Below are 18,591 nucleotides of genomic sequence, written 5' to 3'. Positions count from 1 at the left end.
GAGCTAACACCTTTTAGCTGAGCTTTCTGCTCAGGATCTGACAAAGCAGCAGCCATGGTGTTAGCTGGGCTGTGTTCTCATCGGGAGGCTCACCCAGGGGAAGACCTAGCTCCAAGCCCCCTCAAGTTGTTGGGAAACTCAGAACTGAGACACTGTCCTGCTGGCTGTTGGCTGGGGACTGCCGTCACCTTCTCAAGGCCACACCCATGCGTTTACCATGTGACCCCCCTCCTTAGGCCCTCTCACGCTTTCAAGCTCTGATTTCAGAAGGGCCCAGACCCTTATAGGAGCTCACCTGATTAGGTCAGGCCCACCTGGGTCATCTCCCTTTGGATAAACTCCAAGTCAACTAATTAGTGACTCCCTCATGGGAGCGATATTCCATCATATTCACAGCCCTGCCCACATTCAAGGGGAGGGAATCATGCTGGATGCCTGCACCAGGGGGCAGGATTCTGCCTCCTTTCCGTGCTGCAAGGGACTATAAGAGCACTCTTTGGAAGGACTCCTGGCCAAACTGCCTTAGAAAGAAAAGTCAGTGAGAGGCACAGACTCCTTTCCAAAACCTTTGGCCAGCTTTGGGAGTTTCTCCAAGTCCTGGGTGCTATGTTTGAGAGCCAAGTGGATTTTGGTCCTGTGTGGCCGTGTCCTTCACAACAGAGGCGGACAGCTCAGGGCTCTTTCTGTCATGAGTGGCACAAAACCTGACTCAACTGACTTAAGAAAAATAATTCTTATGTAATCAAACAGTTGGGTTCAGGCACAGCTGGATCCAGGAGATCAAATGCTGTCATCAGGATTTGATTTGTCTCTACCTCTGGCTCTGTCTTCCATTCCAGTCAGCCCCTGGCAGCTCACCTTCCCTTCCAACAGAAACTCAGATTATTTCTTTTCAACGGTTTCACAGAAGTCACTCAGACGGGATTGATTTGGGTTGTGTTCCCTTCTGTGAGCCAGTTGCTGAGGCCTGGAGGATGAACTAAGCTGATGGGCCAGGCCTGAGCCACATGTCCATGTTTGGACTCTGGAAGTGGGTTACCCCTGCCCGAATGCCAGGGAGTCAAGTAGGGTAGGGGGTCCTGTAAGAAAATTCGATGTGCTTTTTCCAGATGTGGGAAAGCACACTAGGGTGTGGGAGCAGGGGCAGAGAGTGGTGGCCAAAACCATAGCTGTCTCTGCATCTGGTGAGACAAAAACGGCGGTGTGGGCACCTCCCACCCCACACCAGCCAGGGGCAGGAAGCCAGCTGATGGGAAATTCTAAAGCCGTGTGTGTGCGTGTGTTGTGTGTGTGTGTGTGTGTGTGTGTGTGAAAGAGAGAGAGAACCAGTGGGCCCTCCCCGAGGTGGGTGGATGCAGGGAAGAACTTGGGAGGTGGCAAAGGGGATACAGCCATCCCTGGGGGCGAGGGGACTTCCTAAGACTGGGAGGGGGTGTGTGTGTTAAATTCCTCGCAGTAGTGGGAGGGAGGATGGTGGGATCTCTGGGGGGACCGTCTCCTTGGAGCACCCGGCGAGGCCTGACCCATCTTGGGGGCTCCAGCTGGAGCCAAGTTCCCCGGCTCTGGCCCAGCAGAGGCTGCAGGTCTGCCTCCTCTAGGGGTGCTTTGGGCTCTGTCAGTGAGCACATCAGGGTAACCAATGTGGACGGACCAGCCAGCACCTGGAATGTTCCACCTGGGGAGGGACCTGGCTTTTCATAATAGCTGGGACAGTGAGGCAGGACGGGCAATAGACTGTGAGGCCCAGGGCAAAGTGAAAATGCAGGCCTTTGTTTAAAAACTATTAAGAATTTCAAGACAGCCGAGTATTAAGCCTAATGCAGGCCCTTCTGAGCGTGGGGCTGTGTGCGTCCAGGCCGGCCACCTGAGAAGCCACCAGCAGTGGAGGAGGGAGCCCAGCACTTCCCTCCAAAAATCGAATTTTATCTGATTAAGAGGAATTGAGTCAAGTGCTGCCTCCTGCCCCCACTGCCGCATCCTCACCCCAGGCACCCGCCTAGACTCCTGTCCTCTCTGGGCTGCAGTGGGAAGACAGACAGGCGCCGCTCACCTGTAAGAGCGGAGAGCTGCACTTGCTGGGCCTGAAGCCTCCTTTCAAAGACGGAAGAGCCTGAACGTGATTCGAATCTGGGTTCAACACTGCTTTTGCCATTGATCAGCTGTATGACCCCGGAGAGGCAGTTCCTCTCTGACCCTCCGGGTCCTCCTCTGTGGGATGAAGATTCTGATAGTGGCCATGGAACCACTGCCAGCTGAGCCACCTGGAGCAGCATCAGGGGTGGTCGCCTGGCTGGGTTCTGAGGTTGGTCAGCGTGTCCACTGGGAGGACCTTCACGTGGGTGGGGCATGCTGGGTGGGGGTGGGGGGTCCTGCCCAGCTGTAATCGCCCTGAGTCAGGACACCCTGAAAATGGGGCCTGGTCTCTGTCTGCAGCCTCCTCTGCTGGTGCTGCCTGGGGTGTGAGGTGAGGAGTTAATCCCCTGCCCTGCACGCCCGTGGTCCTCCTGCTTGGTGGGCTGGCGTGAGGAGGCCGAGGGCCTGGTGTCCCGCAGAAGCTCAGACTATGTGAGTTTTATGTTATTTGAAATATGACCAAGTGTGGATCTTTCCAGAGACCCCCGCCCCCTCCCGCCGTCCTGATTTAGGACTCCTCTGCAAAGCTGGGTCTGTCACCAGGTGTTGGAAGATTCTTCTCAAAGAACCCCCGAAGGTGGGGAGAAACCACACAACACATTCTAGCTTTTAGGGAGAAGGCTGGGGGTGGAGGGGCTGGAGAGGAACTCTGGGTCTTGTGCTCTGTATACTTCTGTGTGTATAAACTCCCTGGGGCTCCTTGTGAGCCTCCAGGGGCACCCTTGATCTTTGAAGAAAAGTCGCAGATAGGGTACAGAGAGTTCTCTTATGTCCCTCCCACAGTTTGAATTTCTCGTAACACTGTCGTTCTATGTGACCAGGTCATACACCAACACCGTCACGTCGTCAGTCACTCAGTTCTGGACGTGATTTAGAGTCCGCAGTGTTCCCACTCCAGGACCCCATCCAGGCTGCTCTCTGCACTCAGCACTCGGGTTTCCTTAGCCCTCTGGTCTGTGACAGCTTCTCCATTGTTTCTTGCTTTTGATGACCTTGGCAATTTTGCGAGGTACAGCTCAGGTGTTTTGACAGATGTCCTCCAGTCTGGGTCTGCCTGATGGTTTCCTCATGGTGAGAGTCTGGGGTTTTTGGAAAGAAGACATTGGAGGTGAAATGCTCTTCACATCCTACCAGGGGCTGCGTGATGTCCACGTGGCATTGCTTGTACTTTTCAGCCATTCTGGAAACTAACAATACTGCATCTTTCCTATGGGAAATGTGTATATATGTGATCGTATATATATGACACATATACAACATATGTATCAGCCTGGAGTGTGGAGGTGTGTACATCTATCTCTCAGAGCCATAGCCGTCCCCATACCAAAGTAATCTCCTGAGGGCCCCAGGGTTAAGTAGGCCCTGGGTAAATAATTGCTGGATGAATGAATGGATGAATGAATGGATGAATGAATGAATGAATGAATGATAATAGCCTTTACTCCTCTGTTATTCTGAAACAGGGCCAGAATTTTAATCCTGGTGGTAAAGATGCCAACTTCCCAATGGAATAAAACTTGTGTTTTCCTCCGGGTGGCCTCAGTGCGCCCTGCCTTGGATGCTGTGGCTGTTTGATTTGGGGAGGGAATGGGTTCATGGGAAGGAATTTTAAAGGACTTTGTCTCCCACGGGGCTCTGGAAGGCCAGCAAGGCATTAAGAAATATCTTTCATGAGACTTTAATTCAGCCCTGAGAGCGGATTTAATCTCTGCTAGATAAGCTTATTCCAGGGCTGCAGACAGATGCCGCGTGCGAAGCGCCCGCCTGGGCTCCGCTCTGGGAAGCAGGCCTGGAACTGCTCCGATGGAACGCCGGGCAGGCTCAGCCCGGGCCCGGGAGGAAAAAGGCTTCAGGCGCGGGTTTTCTCTTGGAAGCCTCTCAACCAAATTTCAGGGAGCTGTTTGAGGATGTCCTTTTGAGACATCCTCCTGGGGTCTGCCGACCTCACCTGGGCTCAGAGGCCCCCACTCTGACCCTCTGCCTGCCACTAATGGGCTGCCTGACCCTGGGAGCCTTTACCCCCATTTGTAAAGTGAGCCGGATGCTTCCTATATAAAACATCTCAGAGGGGTAGTGGGTGTGCCTTTTGCAGGCTCCCTCCCTCCCTCTTCCTCTTCCTCGGTGATGAAGAAAATCCCAGGCAGGGACTTCGCCAACGTGGGTGCAGCTTCACAGCCAAAGGCTCCCTGTTCTGGGGAAGCTCGCACTTCCACCTACAGAGCAGCCCGTGCACGTGAGACTGAGCTCCCAAAGCCCCCGGCCCGCTCAGCACCTGGTGCAGGAGCGGTGTGGTAGCGGGTTGAGGGTGGCCTCCCAAAGGTGATGTCGACCCGGAGCCTGTGAATGTGACCTCATTGGGAAAAGGGTCTTTGCAGATGTGATTAAGTTAAGGATCTCAAATTGAAGTCATCCTGCATTGGGGGGGCCCCAAGTCCAATGACAAGTGTCCTGAGAAGGGAAGAGAAGAGGAGAGGACAGACAGAGAGAAGTCACGTGAAGACAGAGGATCCCTGGGGCCACCAGAAGCTGGAAGAGGCCAGGAAGGGCTCCTTCCCTAGAGCCTTCAGAGGGAGAGAGGCTTTGCCAACAGCTTGACTTTGGACTCGGGCATCCAGAACTGTGAGAGGACAGATTTCTGGTGTTTCAAGCCACCCGGCTCGTGGTGCATTGTTGCATCAGACACGGGAAACAACTGCAGACGCTGTAAGCGGCAGTGACTATACTTAATCGCCCGTCTTGCCTTTGACTGCCGCCCCCCGTCCCCAGCTCAGGGTAGGCTGCCTGCAGATGCCCCAAGGCTGGAGATGCCCGAGGACGGACATCTTGCATTTATGGGCGTCCTCTCCGCTGGGTCGGCCCTGGGCCACTCCCTGGAGGGTGTAACGCCCGCTTCTCTCTACTGCTGTTGCTACATGATTTTTAGGAACCTTCTCTGACATCCTGCAATCTGACTTGGCCAATTTCCTTGCTGAAATCAGACCTGGGCACAACATTGAACCCCCAGCAGCCTGACTTCCTGGAGGCAGCACCTCCTCCACAGGCTCTTTGGAAACAGCAGGTTCAGGTGGATAGACGGGCGGAGGGCCCGGGCGTGTCGTTCTGGAGGAAGCGATTTCTTCCGATTTCAAGAAACCCTAAGTCCCAGGGACTTGCTTAAGGACAGCCTCCAGCTCTCACTGGCAGAGAAACCAGAGGGTGCAGGAGAATATTTAGCATCTTTTGAGGGGATTTGGATAAAAGTGAGTCCTCAGGGGAGGGGCCAGCTGGGTAGCAAGCATTTGTTCTGCAAGGAGACAGCTGGGCATGATTCCCCTCCACCTATACTTGCTGTTGACCAATGTGCAAGCCACACTACCTCTCTGAGCCTTATTCTCTTCAGCCGCAGAAGTAGGTAATGATGGTCCTGACAGCACAGATCAAGGAGATAAAGCTGACGTCCTCCAGAAGACCCCGTGTGGGTGCCCCTGGGGTTGTGCAACCCGCTGCTGCGGATGCACAGGGAAAGCATCTCAAGATGGTTCATCTTAAGAAGCGCCAACCCCGTGTGACTTAACGGGATGCCTCCTGGGACCAGCTTTGGGGAAGTTTGGGGAATTTTGGGGGAATAAACACCCAAACCAGGCATCCTCTCCTAGAGGTCTTGGTGCAGAGCTGGGCTGCCCTGGTTGGGGGGGTCCCCGGAGCCCTGGGGTTCACAGCCAGGGCAGCACCCCAATGCAGCCCATCTGGGGAGCAGGTGTGCTGTTTGCAAACCACCTGGAGGCCAGGAAAGGAGACAGGGAGCCCAGCCCAGAGGGAGCCCTGGGTCTGTGGTTCCCAGTAACACACCTGGTGGGTCTGGCAATATTCAGGATATACTTCTGCTAAAAAAAAATGATTCCTTATTCATCAGAAATTCAAATTAAACTGGGCGTCCTGTGTTTTACCTGCAAGCCTGCTTCCTGGACCACCCCCTTTCTCTCTCCCCTTCCCTCCTTCATTATTTTATGTAAACTTTTTACTGAGATGTAAAATACACAAACAGAAAAGGGCACAAATCTTAACCGACCGGATGCATGAATCTTCACAAAGGGAATACACACGGGTAACAAGGACCCAGATCTAGAAAGATAGCCTGACCCCAGAAGCTCCCTCGTGCCCCTTGGTCCCTACTCCCCCCGCCCCTGGGGTCACCCGGGGTCCTTATTTTCAGCTCTATATGTTGACTTTTCCTGCCTTTGAATGACCTGTGCGCAGGAGTGCACAGTACGTTCTCACGGTCAGGGCTCTCTCTCACATGGACCTGTGCCTCATCTATCCTCTGTGATCTGGAATATTCCACCATCATCCCTGTCTCCCAGGGTAACTCAGTTCAGGGTTCTCCAGGAGATAGTGTCCTTCAAGAGTTAAATTCCAGGCACAGAACTTGGATTTGCATGCACTTTGACTGAGGACCTGGGTAACTGGCATGCAAACGTTAGGAAAATTGGCCCCTGAGGCTGTGGGAGAGGAAGGGATGGAGCGGTTTGTGGAACAGGAACTTGCTTTCCCCCTGCAGGCTGCTGGCTTGGCTCCCACCTGCACAGGATGTCCTATTTACAGCCACCACCAGCGGCCTGGATCCCCCCAGATGTAGCCAGTGGGAACACTCCTGGGCTTCTCGACTGCCTCCAGTCGCCCTGGGTCCAGCAGCTCAGAGCTGGATGATAAAGGCTGATAAAGGGCTCCAACCGCAACGCCGGGTGATCACACGGCGCCTCGGCCTTGTGCTGTCAAGAGTCCTGCAGAACTCGCCTGCTTCTAGCTATTTTGGGTCCTGGAAAGACTGGGAGAGACACACTGTTCTGAGGAGAACCAAGAGGGAACCCAGAGCAGCTGAGAGGGGAGCTGGAGGCCCACAGGCAAACCCAGCTGCAGACAGCATTTTCCAGCAGATGGGAATGTTTCTAAAAATTGTAAATTAGCGCCCAATATGTAAGAATCATGGGCAATGTTCACATGAAGATATAGTTCCTGCCTCTCCCTCCTCACCCATTTGGGTGCCTGCCTGGCCCAGAAAACATTTGAATTGTGGCCCTGGGAGGACTTGGTCCCCTGGCCATTGCAGGGCAGGTCGTTCAGCGGAATGTCTCATTGTCCCGCGCGGGAACCCCGGCTGCCCTGAGGCTCAAGGCGGAGGTGTGAGGACCGTTTCAAAATCCTGTCATATCTCAGCTGAAAAGTTCTCCCTTCTGTTTAAACACCTCTCTCTTCAAATTAACTCAGTCTCAAAGTCTCTCTTTTTCTTCGTTAAAAAAAATGTTAAAAGCACATTTAAGGACATATTAATAAAGGAGGGGGCGCTCTAACCCCTCCCCGCCCCCACCAGCTCAGCTGCCTTTCATTTTGAATATTCCTTCCTGTGCCACCAGCGTTCAACCTGCCGCTGCTGAGTGGCTTCAGAGCACCAGGACAAATAATCGGTCTTGGCAACGTGGCTGCCTGGTCGGTGGCTGTCACTGTCCTGGGGTGCACGCATGGGCAGCAGCTGTTTTCCAAGGGGGTTTCAGCTTTGGTATCCACATCCTGGGTTCTCCGTCTTCTTTCTTCCACCGGTGAGCCTCAGCTTCTCCACCTGAGAAATGGGCGTGGCAGCCTACCTCACAGGTGGTTGTGTGGACCCTGGGTAGGCTGAGCGGGGGGCAGAGTTAAGTGAGCCCGTCTGCAGGTGGTACCCTCAGCCCAGCATCCCTACCGCTCACTGTGCAGGTTGTTTTGATGTTGCATTGCTCTCCTGCAATCTCGGTGCAGTCCTGCCCCCACCACCTTCCTCTCCTTTTCTTTCCTTCCTTCCCCTGCTCTCTCTCCTTCCTTCCTCAGGTGAGGTTCTTGGGAGCAAAGTAGCGCGACTGGGGCAGGCCTGGCTTCAAGGTCAAGCAGCCTTGTAGGCCAGGCTGAGTGTGAGGACAGATGGTTCTATGCTCGCCTCCTCGCAATGAAAGAGGAGGGTCATCTCACCGTGGGAGGCCCACCCTTCCCATCCCTTCTGATGGAATAATAAGGGGGACCCGACAGCCTGGGCTGTCCTTTCCAAAGGACACCTCCAGGTGGAGAAATGCCAGGATTTACTCTAGAGAACGTGGGGTGCCACCAGAATGGAAGCCCTCCGGCCTCCTTGGCTGCCCAGCAAGCGGCTGGACCTCTGTGAGCCGCCCCGCCCCCAACAGGCTGTGGGACCCGTTTCCAGGGTGGCTATAGTGATGATGCTTATTAACTTGCAGGAGGTGCCAATCTATCCTTCAGCAGAGACAAAAATGAAACCTAGAGAGCCCACGTTTGAATGCCAGCTTAGAATCTCATCAGCTGAACTTGGTCTGGCTAGTCAGCCTTCTGGAGCCTCTTTGTAAAGTCAAGGTGATTGTGTCACCAACCTCAGGGTGTTGTCATGATGAGGGCATCAAGGGCATTGCTGCTCCCACCCCAGGGCCTTTGCGTGTGCTGTTTCCCCCCCGCCTGGCATCTCCCTCTCACATGGCTCACTCTCTCTTTGTTCAAATGTCAAACTCTTGGACCGCCTTTAGTAAAAGCGTATTGAATCCCTCCTTCCATCTCTAGCACTCCCAACCCCCACCCTTGCTGTATTTTTCTCCATAGCTTGGACCACCATCTGCCCACCAGGTGTTTAACATATTTCTTTACTTCCTGGGCTGTAAGCTTTGCCGAGGGCGAGGGTCTCAGTCTATTTTGTCCCCAGCACTTAGAGTAGTGTCCTGCACACAGTAGATGCTCTATACACATTTGTGGATGCAATCAGTACATTTAAGTAATGTTTGTCTCTTTCTCATCACTAGTAACGAGAACATCCTCTGATCTGGCATCTGAGTCACTGGGATGTTCAGATCCCGGGATGTTCTCCCAGAAGCGAAGCTGTGGCTCAGAGGTTTCTCTTCTCTGAAACAGGAGCAGTGAGGACTGTGGTCACTCAGAAAGCAGCCAGGAGGGGGCGCCAGGCGGCGTGAGACTAGAAGAAAAGGGAGCTAGTTTATCACACCCTGGTCAGAGAAGCCCGCCCCAGTCACTGTGAAGGATTGCCTGAGTGCTGGAAGCTTCTGGAAGGGTCCCTGCAGCCTTTCAGGGGTCTGTCCCAGGAGAGAGCAGACACGCGGGCAGCCAAGTCTCCCTGTCACAGTGCGCATTTCATCGATGGTTTCAGGACCTTCATGTCCGCCCTCTCTTCCTGTTTGTGGGAGGTGGGGGGGCGGCTGTGGGGGAGGTCTGCTCCACACCCTAGACTTCAGATCTCAATCTCTTTCTCCCTCTGAGTCGCCGAGATTTTGAAGTTGCCTGGGCTCTGACTCTCAGCGGGCATCTGAAAATGCCCTGGTTATTGGCCGTGGCCGCCAGCTGGGATCCCTGGAGAGCTTCAGCCATCCTGAGCTGGACCCCACCGTGGAGGCTCTGGTCTAGATGCAGCTGCGACACTAGGGCTTTTTAAAAGTTCCCTAGGGAACTTTACTGCACGGCCAAACTTGCCCTGTGTTAAAGGATTCTGTGAATGGGATAATATTAACTCTCATTTATTCAGCAAGTGCCACAAACTGAGCTCACTCCAGAGGTCAGGCAGGTCATATAATTGAAGGAAGCAGACTGAGTGAGAGGCAGTAGGGGATGGTGGGGACAGTGGTGACCCAGGGACCCATGGCCCATCCTAAAGGGGCAGCCACAACTCGGTGCAGTTGATGGTCAACGTCCTAGGGAGCAAGCCGATGGGCGTGAGCCTCTGACGAGTCAAGAGAAACGGAATGAGCTAGTTTACAAACACCAGCAACTGATTCAGGTGAACAAAGGTGGGTGGGAGGTGGGTGGGGGAAGCAGTCGTGTCCGCTGGTTGGATGGAGCCTGTAGGCGGCCAGTTTGAGGTCTTGGCTTCATGTTTATAAGCTTTCTTCTTCATGGCAGAATCTGTGGGGGTTAGACATTATTGATCTTTTTAGAAATTTAGAGAAACAGATTCAGAGAGGTGAAATCGTTTACTTAAGTTTGCCATACCCTGCTACCTCCATTAAAAAAATAAACCTAATTACCGCCCCCCACAACACAAAAAAAAATTTAAAAAGGAAAATATTCACTCGGCACTAAGTATCAGCTCTGTGCCAAGCACATTTTCCTGAATTATCTCATTTTACTGTCTCGGGAGTCCAAGAGGTGGCCTGTCCCTACAGAGAGGGAAACCGAGGCACAGAGAGGTTGAGTAAACTATTTCTCCGGTGAGGAAGTGAAGCTCAGACGCACTAATCGTTCTGCATCCCTTACAAATGGGAGGTGGGAGCTGGAATCCGAGCCAGGCTGGGCTTATTCAGAGCCTACGTTCTCTTTTCTGTCATCTGATTAAACAATACTTCCCAACGTTTAATCTCTCCCCAGACGCCATCTTCCTCACAGACACCCGCTGAGCACGCTTGGAGGTGGGAGAGAGGGGGAAGAATACAGCTTCCAGTTGGCGACTCCGATAGATGTCCTTGCAAAACCACATGGCTTTGAGGAGTTTAAACTTTAGTCCTGAAAGATAGATGTTTCGTTGTCGAAGTCAGATCTAGGAAGCCCCATGCTGTGAGCTGTGCTGCTTAGAAATATTGTTCCTTATTAGCTTGCTAGTGCCATTTGGTAAGGAATTTAAATCCCCCATCAAGTAAATGAATTGCTGTTAGTTTGAAAAGAATGGCCTTGGATTTCCACTTCTTTCTAAATAAAACCTCAGAAGGACAAAAGGGACAGGTGGAAGTTATAGGTTAATTTTTTTGTGCTTGCAGAATTCCAGGACGCAAGCAAATGAGGACAAACATGGTAATATGGATATTAACTGAAACACGCTGCAAGCGTGCCATTTCAAAACTCATTTTAAAAAATCACATGTATTAAAAAAATAAACTTTTCAACATTGCTGTGGCAAATGGAAACACTATTACTCACCAGAAACAGCAATACTTCTTGTCATTACCATTAGTGACAGTCTGAGCATTTACTCTGTGGCAGGAACTGCCAGGATGCTGCCTGACAAACGGTGTGATGCGTTCATCCTCACAGACGTTCCTCTATGAGGCGGGGTCCATTATTCTCATTTTAAAGATGAAGAAACTGAGGTCAAATTCTTCTTGCAGTCTGTTCACAACAGGGGCCTCCAACGAAGATATGAAACTTACTTGGATTCATCTTCTTAATGCACCTGAATCGCCATGTTCCCCTCTCCTCTTCCCTCATTTCCCCTCGCTCCTATTCTTCCTGAAAAGTTGAGAAACTCGGTCCAGCATCACCACTCCCCTCCCAGGCCGAGAAGGATGAATGCCCTTCCCCTCTCCAGCACTGCGGCTCTGAAGCACCCACCGTAAGCACCCTCTCCACCACCAGACAGCACGTGGAGGGCAGAGACAGAATCCCCCACGCAGCACACAGTAGGTGCTCAGGGAACACTTGCTGAATAGGTGAATGAGTGAATGAATGAAGCAGACGCAGGAAGCAAATTCAAGGTCCAGCTCAGCTGAGTCTCCCAGGCCACAGGCGCCAGCATGAAGAAGGCGGGCTCTGTCTTTGGCTTTGGTAGTGACACGTCCATCTGAAGGTGCTGCTGGTCTGAGCCTCTTTTTTCTCGTCTACGAGATGGGGTGACAATAGAAAGGGGGCAACACCGCACCTCCCTTGGGGGCTGTCGTAAGGATTCAATGAGTTCCTATTTTAGGTGAGAACAGTGCCTGGCACAGAGCAAGTTCGCGATGATGTTAACAACAGCAACAGTATTACTTATCATCATGATGTGTGTTTCCCACTTCTCTGTATAACCATTTAAGCCATACTGGTTTTCTATTTACCGTAGTGTTGTGAAGTTTTATTTAAAAATAAATGTATTTGATTTTTTAAAAGTGAGCTGAAAATAAGTAAGTATCTGAGCAGTGGTACCCAGATACACTCCACATCCTGAGGTAGTACAGAAGGATGCGGTAACAGGACCAACAGGGAGGAGGTGACTTGACTGGGGGCAGCTTCTACAGTCCCCACGCTGGTCACTTGGAGACAGGCACACGGTGGCCTGGGACGCGGGCACTGGTGTAGAGAGGCCGAGGCTTTTTGAAGAAGCCCGAAGGTGCTTTGCCAAAGACCCCAGATGCATTGCCACCTCGGGCTTCCCCATCTTGTCTGTTCTGAATGTGAGGCCTCCACCCCACACCCGGGCTGCTATTTTTAGCACAGGCACCCTGCACAGCTTCATACACTCTGACCAAATTTAGAAATCTCAAGAGGTCTTTGTACTTCCACGCCCTCAATAGGAGCAATGAATGAAAAGGCCCCTGGTCGCCAGTCCAGCTAGAACCCACCCTAACGTTTGCTGGGCTCTATCTCCTGACTGGTAAACCTGAGATTTATCTCGTAGTGAGAAAAAGCAAGTTGCAGAGTCACGTGTGTGGCCTGGGTCTACTTAGGCAAAAACAAAACAAGCCCCCGCGTGCAGGTGTGTCTGGACTGCATCGCCAGGAGGGGAGGGGGCACAGGCGGCCAGTGACGGGGACTGGGGGTAGCTTAGGTTAGGGGGTGGGGTCAGAGGCGGAGATATGAGTAACCCTGTCCTCAAGCAAAAGCTTTGTGTTTACTGTAAAACAAGTACATATTACTTCAGAAATTTGAAAACCTTGAGCCCCCCAAAGTTTAAGTATATCCCAATGTTGAAAAGTATATCCCAAGATTCAAACCGAATGCTCATTTAGGATTTTACAGTTAGACGAGGGCTTTTGAGGCTTTGGTGGACCCTCGCTGTTTCTGACAACTAGGCACCCGTCTCCCTTCCCTAATGCCTCTCAGATGTCCCAGGGTCACAATTGTTCCTCGCTCTGGTCCACTGGGTGCTGATTTGAACCCCAGCTCCAGGGGAGGGGCGTGGCCAAAGCTGGCCAATCAGAGCACTGCCAGTGCTTCCTCTGGTGCACTGGGTACTGACAACACCCAGTTCCAGGGAGGGGCGTGGCCAGGGTTGGCCAATCTGAGCGTTGCCATCCATCACTTCCTCCTCTGGTTCCCTGGGCACTGACTCCACTCCTAGTACTAGGGAGGTGCGTGGTCAGGGCTGGCCAATCGGAGCATCGCACCGCCCTGATTCTTCAGGGCTGGGTCTCACAGCTAACAGGGAGGTTACTGCAGACGTTGGCAGAATCGGAGAATCCAAGACCCTCTGCTGAAGAGCTACTGTGGAACTTTGTGGAACTGTGGAACTCTGTCACACAAACCAACTCATTCTCGTTGTCTGAGGCTCGTCTGAGTCGTGACTGGGTCTCTGCAAGCAAAGGAGGCATTCCCCCTAGGAACCCACACAAGCTGATGGCTGAATTATCAGGAATTTTGAGTATTGATTGTCAAACAAACATGGTCAATATTAAAATTAAGTATATAAACTTATAATTAAATAAGTTAAATTAAAAACAAAAGTACTCAATACTCAGCACTCACCACTAATCATTTCACTACACTTCACTGCACCTTTATCCATGCCTGTGCGGAAATATATCTCGATCCTCTCCGTAGAGTGAAAGAGCTCGAGTGTGCCCGAGTCTCTCTGCTCCGCACACAGTGAGTCACGCTGGTAGCTTGAAACCCGGCATGGTTGGCAGTGTTCACACCGTGGAAACTGGCAAACGCTGCAAATAAGTTTCCCCCGCCCAAAACTGTTGTTAAACAGTTACCAGCACGATGCTGAAGGGAGGCCTGATAGCACGTGCAGGGCCCGCCTGCTCTCCAGGAACCCCAAGCAATAGGAAGGAGAGACTGCAAGCATCCTCAGGGCAAGAACCACGCTTGATCTCTCTTGGCTTCCCCAGCATCTAGCAAGGGCATTCAGTTTACAGGTGCTGATTGACTAGAGCAAATCGGGGTCCAAGATGTCAAAGGTTTTGCCTGTCGCCTAGTGGTGGGGTAGGTCCTGAGCACAGCTTTCATTTCACTCCAGACCCTGAGCCCCACCTTGGAACCAGCTCCTCTTGTACCATGATCTCTGACACCCACCCCTGGTGGCCTGAAAGGCCCTGCTGGCAGCCGGGCCCAAGGCTCTGCAGCCAGCCACGAAGGAGATGCCCCCTCCTCAGCAGCCTCGGGCTGTGCGCACTCATTTCTTAGCAGCTTGCAACTTTGCAAGGTGATTTTAGCAAGTGATGGGAACGGCATTTAATAACACAAGGTCCCAAGTTGAGGCCGATAAGTCTTTCCAAAATATATGAAGCAAAAACTGAGAGGATAAAATAGAGAAATCCGCAACCATAGTGAAGACCTCAACACTCGTCTCTGAGTGATTGAAAGAACAAATAGACAGAAATCCGTCAGAATGTAAAAGCTCTGGATGGCGCTGTCAGCGATGTGACCCGACTGACATTTTACAGCAGATCTGTAAATTCATCCCCTGCAAAATGTATTTTTGTCCAACCAGATGTACAAATGTGTACATATTTCATACAAATCGCCAAGGGAATTCGTCAAGTGAGACGGAGAGGCAGAGGATCTCGGAGAATCAGAACAATTTCAGGAAAGAAGAACAATGCTGGGGGACTCGCATTTTCTAATTTCGGTGCTTACTATAAAGCTACAGTAATCAAGGCAGCGTGGTACTGATGAAAGGCTGGATCAGTGGGACAGAACAGAATCCAGAAATAGATCCCCACACGTGTGGCCAATTTACTTTCAACACAGCTGCAAAGGGAATTCGATGGACAAAGGATAGTTTCTTCAACAAATGGTGCTGGAGCAATTGGCCATCCATATGTGAAAAAAGAAGCCTTGAGCCACACCTCATATCACAAACAAAACTTGACTCAAAATGGATCACCGACTTACGTGCGAAACGTAAAATTACAAAACTTCTAGAAGTAAACCTAGGAAAAAAACCTTTGTGACCTTGGGTTATGCAAAGATGTCTTAGGCAAGACACCAAGAGAATGATTCATCAAGAAAGAAAGGATAAATTAGCATCAAAATTTTTAAAAAATCTGCTCTTTGAAAAATGCTATTAAGAGACTGAAAAGAGAAGACAGAGTGAGAGAAATTACTTGCAAAACATATGTCTGGTAAAGAACTTGGGTCCAGAATCTATAAATAACTCTCAAACAATCCAATTTAAAAAAAATGATTAAAAGACTTGACCAGATAGTTCATCAAAGAACATGTGCAGATGGTAAGTAAGCCCACGGAAAGATTTTCAAACTGGCTAGTGTTTAGTGAAATGCAGACTAAAACCACGATGAGATATCACTACAGATCTACTAGCACAGCTGAAAACAAAACAAACCAAACCCTGACAATACCAAAGACTGGTGAGGACGTGGGCAACGCGCGCGCTCACGTCTGGCGGGTGGGAATACAGGTGTGTCCACTTGGGGAACCGGTTCGGCAGTTTCTTATCAAGTTCAACAAACCTCTATCTTATGACCCAGAGATCTCACCTCAAGTGAAATGGAAATAAATAAATATTGTACACAATGTTTATAAGCAGCTTTACGCATAATATGCCCAACGCGGGAACAACTTGAATGTCCTTGACCCGGTGAACGGATAGGCAAATTGTGGAATATAATTATGGAATGTTACTCCACGATAAAAAGAAGTGAACAAATGATCCAGGAAACAGCAGGGCTAGATCTCAAAGTCCTTACTTTGAATAAAAGACGCCAGATTCAAATATATAATGTATTTGATTGGAAACATACGATTCCATCTATATGACATTCTGGAAATTACGACTATAGGGACATAAACCAATGGTTATTTGGGGACAGGAGCAGGGTAGCAACTGGATACAAAGGAGCCCAGAGGGACTTGGGGTGGTAGTTACATGACCATTCATTTATCAAAACTCATAGAATTGTATGCTTAAAAGGGGGGAATTTTACTGTATGTAAGGTAGTCCTTTTAATACCAAATTAAAAATATGTAAGAAAAAGATATATTGTTGGAAATTCGCACCAAGAAGAATTCTAAACCCCGTTTCACTTAGATGAAAAGTTGTGATTAGTGCCCTCATTTCCATTTGGCCAACATTTGAAGGCCCCACATTCCCATGGCTAATTTCTGATTCTTCATGAAATTTTTTAAAAACAAAATTTTAGAAAAGTGAGCAAGTATCTATCTGTTCACATCCATCCATCCATCCGTCTGTCCGTCCGTCCGTCCGTCTGTCCCCATCCATCCATGCTGATGTTATCCTACCTGTTGCAGTAAATGGTAAGAACAATTTTAAAGAAGATCCAGCTGTTTTTATTCTGAAATGGGTCTGTGTTATTCAAAGTGGACTATTCTCCTAAAACAGGACAAAACCAGTTTGCAAAGTCAGACAATTGCATTTCCAAATGGTTCGTGCTCTACGTGACACATTTACCATCATCCAGGGTAGGAACTCCTGTACAGTCGGCAGATCCGGAATCTTCCCGCTGTCTCCCTCCCCTTCCCGTGGGTTACGCTCTGCCACCGCCAAAGAACTGTCCCAGTTCACCAGAGTGTGGGCTCTCAGTGCCAAACCATGGAGGAGGCCCAGCAAATTCCAGAACACAGGTCACATGTTGCTTCCAGAGGCTCTGTCTTCTTCCATTCCCTCTGGGACAAAAAACCCAGAGAGATGCAGAGTTGCTCTTTGGGGTTGAACCACCCAGAATGAAATGCTTAGGTCCTGCCCACTGAGAGCATCTTCAATTTTTCTAACACTGGAGAAAACAGGGAAGAAACCCAGCCTGGAGGGCAGGTGACCCCGAGCTGACTTTGCAACAACACCACCCGTGGAAAAAGCAGATTCTCTGGTGCCACCTGGAGATACTAATTCCGTGGGCCGGGGTGTCTGGTCCAGGAGTGTATGATTTTCACAAGCCCCTAGACAATCCCAACGCCCAGAGAGATTTCTGAACCACCTCAGCCAAAGGCCTTGAAGGAGCTGGGATTCCGCCTGCGCCCCCAGGACAGGATGAGATGATGGTCAGCTGTGTTGTGTGGTGGGGGCGGGAGAGAGGAGCCACGCTGGCCGAGGCCAGTGGGCAACCAGGTGACCAGTGCAGCGACAAGTACACACTCAGGTGAAGGGTGGTATTGCTCCAAGCAGGACCCAGGCACTCTGCACAGGCTGCCACTGGAGCAGAAGAACCCCAGAGAACTGGGGTGTCGCCTGCAGACGCACATGGCAGTGCCACGCTCTGGCTCCGGTCCAGGCTGGGCCCTCCGCTGTCCTCGCTGCCTTCCAGCAGCTCCAGCCACTCTGTCCATCCCTGAAGACATCCCACCCCATTTCCCCACCTCCACACAGGCGCCAGGCTGCACCCTGCAGCTCGTGAACAGTCCTGCTCTCTCAGGTGCTTAAAACATCACTTCTGTTTCGCTGTGGGGCTTCCGAGGGAATTCAGGAATCAGCCATAACGCGGGTTCCTGCACATGCTAGTGAGTACCAGCAGCTTTAGGACTGTGCTCTAAAATCCAGGCGCACAAAGTCGAGGAAGAGTGAAGTCAGCAACTGTGGTTACTTCTGGGGAGGATCGTCATGCCCACGCTGGGTGACACTGTGTTCTCCAGGGCTCATCCCAGTGAAGAATATTCTAGGGACCTCACTGCTAAGTTGGGCACATCCGTTAATAAAACTCAACTTCCTCCATCTCCTCTGAAAGACTCTTACCTTCAAATATTAGCTTTTTTAATTTAAGGAGTTGGCATCAGGACTGCAGGCTTGCTAACGATCAGGACAGAAAAGGCGTATTTGTTCCTTTATTCCATTTAACAATGATTTTTGAATGCCTGGGGCAACTGTATTGAAATCTTTCTGTTCCAGTAGCATACCTGGGCGTGACTTTGTAGCGAAACTTTTATTTTCTGCTGAAGACAAATTATTTAACTGACAAAACATTTTTATCTCATAGAAAAATCCTGGAATCCCTCGGAACACCGCTGTGTCAGTGGCCACCGATGGTCCCAGTGCCGCAAGCACAGTCTTCTCGTTTTCAGGGGTGAAGTGGTTCTGAAGCTTTGAAATATGAGATGGGCTTCTCTCCACAAACAGATTTGTGTTTAAAGTTTCCAAATGGCCGGTAAGTGAAAGGGTTACCTGGGAAAAGGTCAGACACTGCTGTTCCGATCAATTCAGCGGCCGATGCTGATCGATTTAAAGCGACGTGTCGTCTGGCGTGCCGTTTCCTGTTATTACTTTTCTGATGCTGACAGTTCAGGTCTCGGGACATAATTAGAATAATTATCAGGAGTCTTTTAATCGGCGACCTTTGGACTTGTCTGCAAACTCCACCAACAGGAAATGACACCACGAGCCGTGCCGGCTCCTCCTGCTGCTTCTGTGAGGAGTACTTCACCGGGAGGGCTATTTGCCGGCTTCCTATATGGTCCCTCGTGGCTGGCTCCCGGCCTCTGTGGCTCAGTTTAAGAGTTTTTTTTTTTTCCCTTTACCACATTTTTTTTTGTCTCCACAAGCACATGAGCAAGCCATATAAT

General features: G+C 50.8%; 1 protein-coding gene across 1 annotated transcript in view; it reads left to right on the top strand.

Annotated features, from left to right (window-relative positions):
• RBM38 (RNA binding motif protein 38) overlaps positions 1 to 10,974 on the top strand; it is a 56,417-nt gene extending 45,443 nt beyond the window's left edge. Inside the window, exon 4 of the mRNA XM_064496974.1 lies at positions 10,516 to 10,974. Coding sequence (XP_064353044.1) covers positions 10,516 to 10,648 — 133 coding nt within the window. The 3' untranslated portion in view covers positions 10,649 to 10,974. The remainder of the gene's footprint in view (positions 1 to 10,515) is intronic.
• Positions 10,975 to 18,591: the final 7,617 nt, after the last annotated feature.

Source organism: Camelus dromedarius, chromosome 18, assembly GCF_036321535.1.
Source record: "Camelus dromedarius isolate mCamDro1 chromosome 18, mCamDro1.pat, whole genome shotgun sequence".
In the NCBI taxonomy this organism is placed as follows: domain Eukaryota; kingdom Metazoa; phylum Chordata; class Mammalia; order Artiodactyla; family Camelidae; genus Camelus; species Camelus dromedarius.
This window is presented reverse-complemented; position numbering and strand designations above follow the sequence as displayed.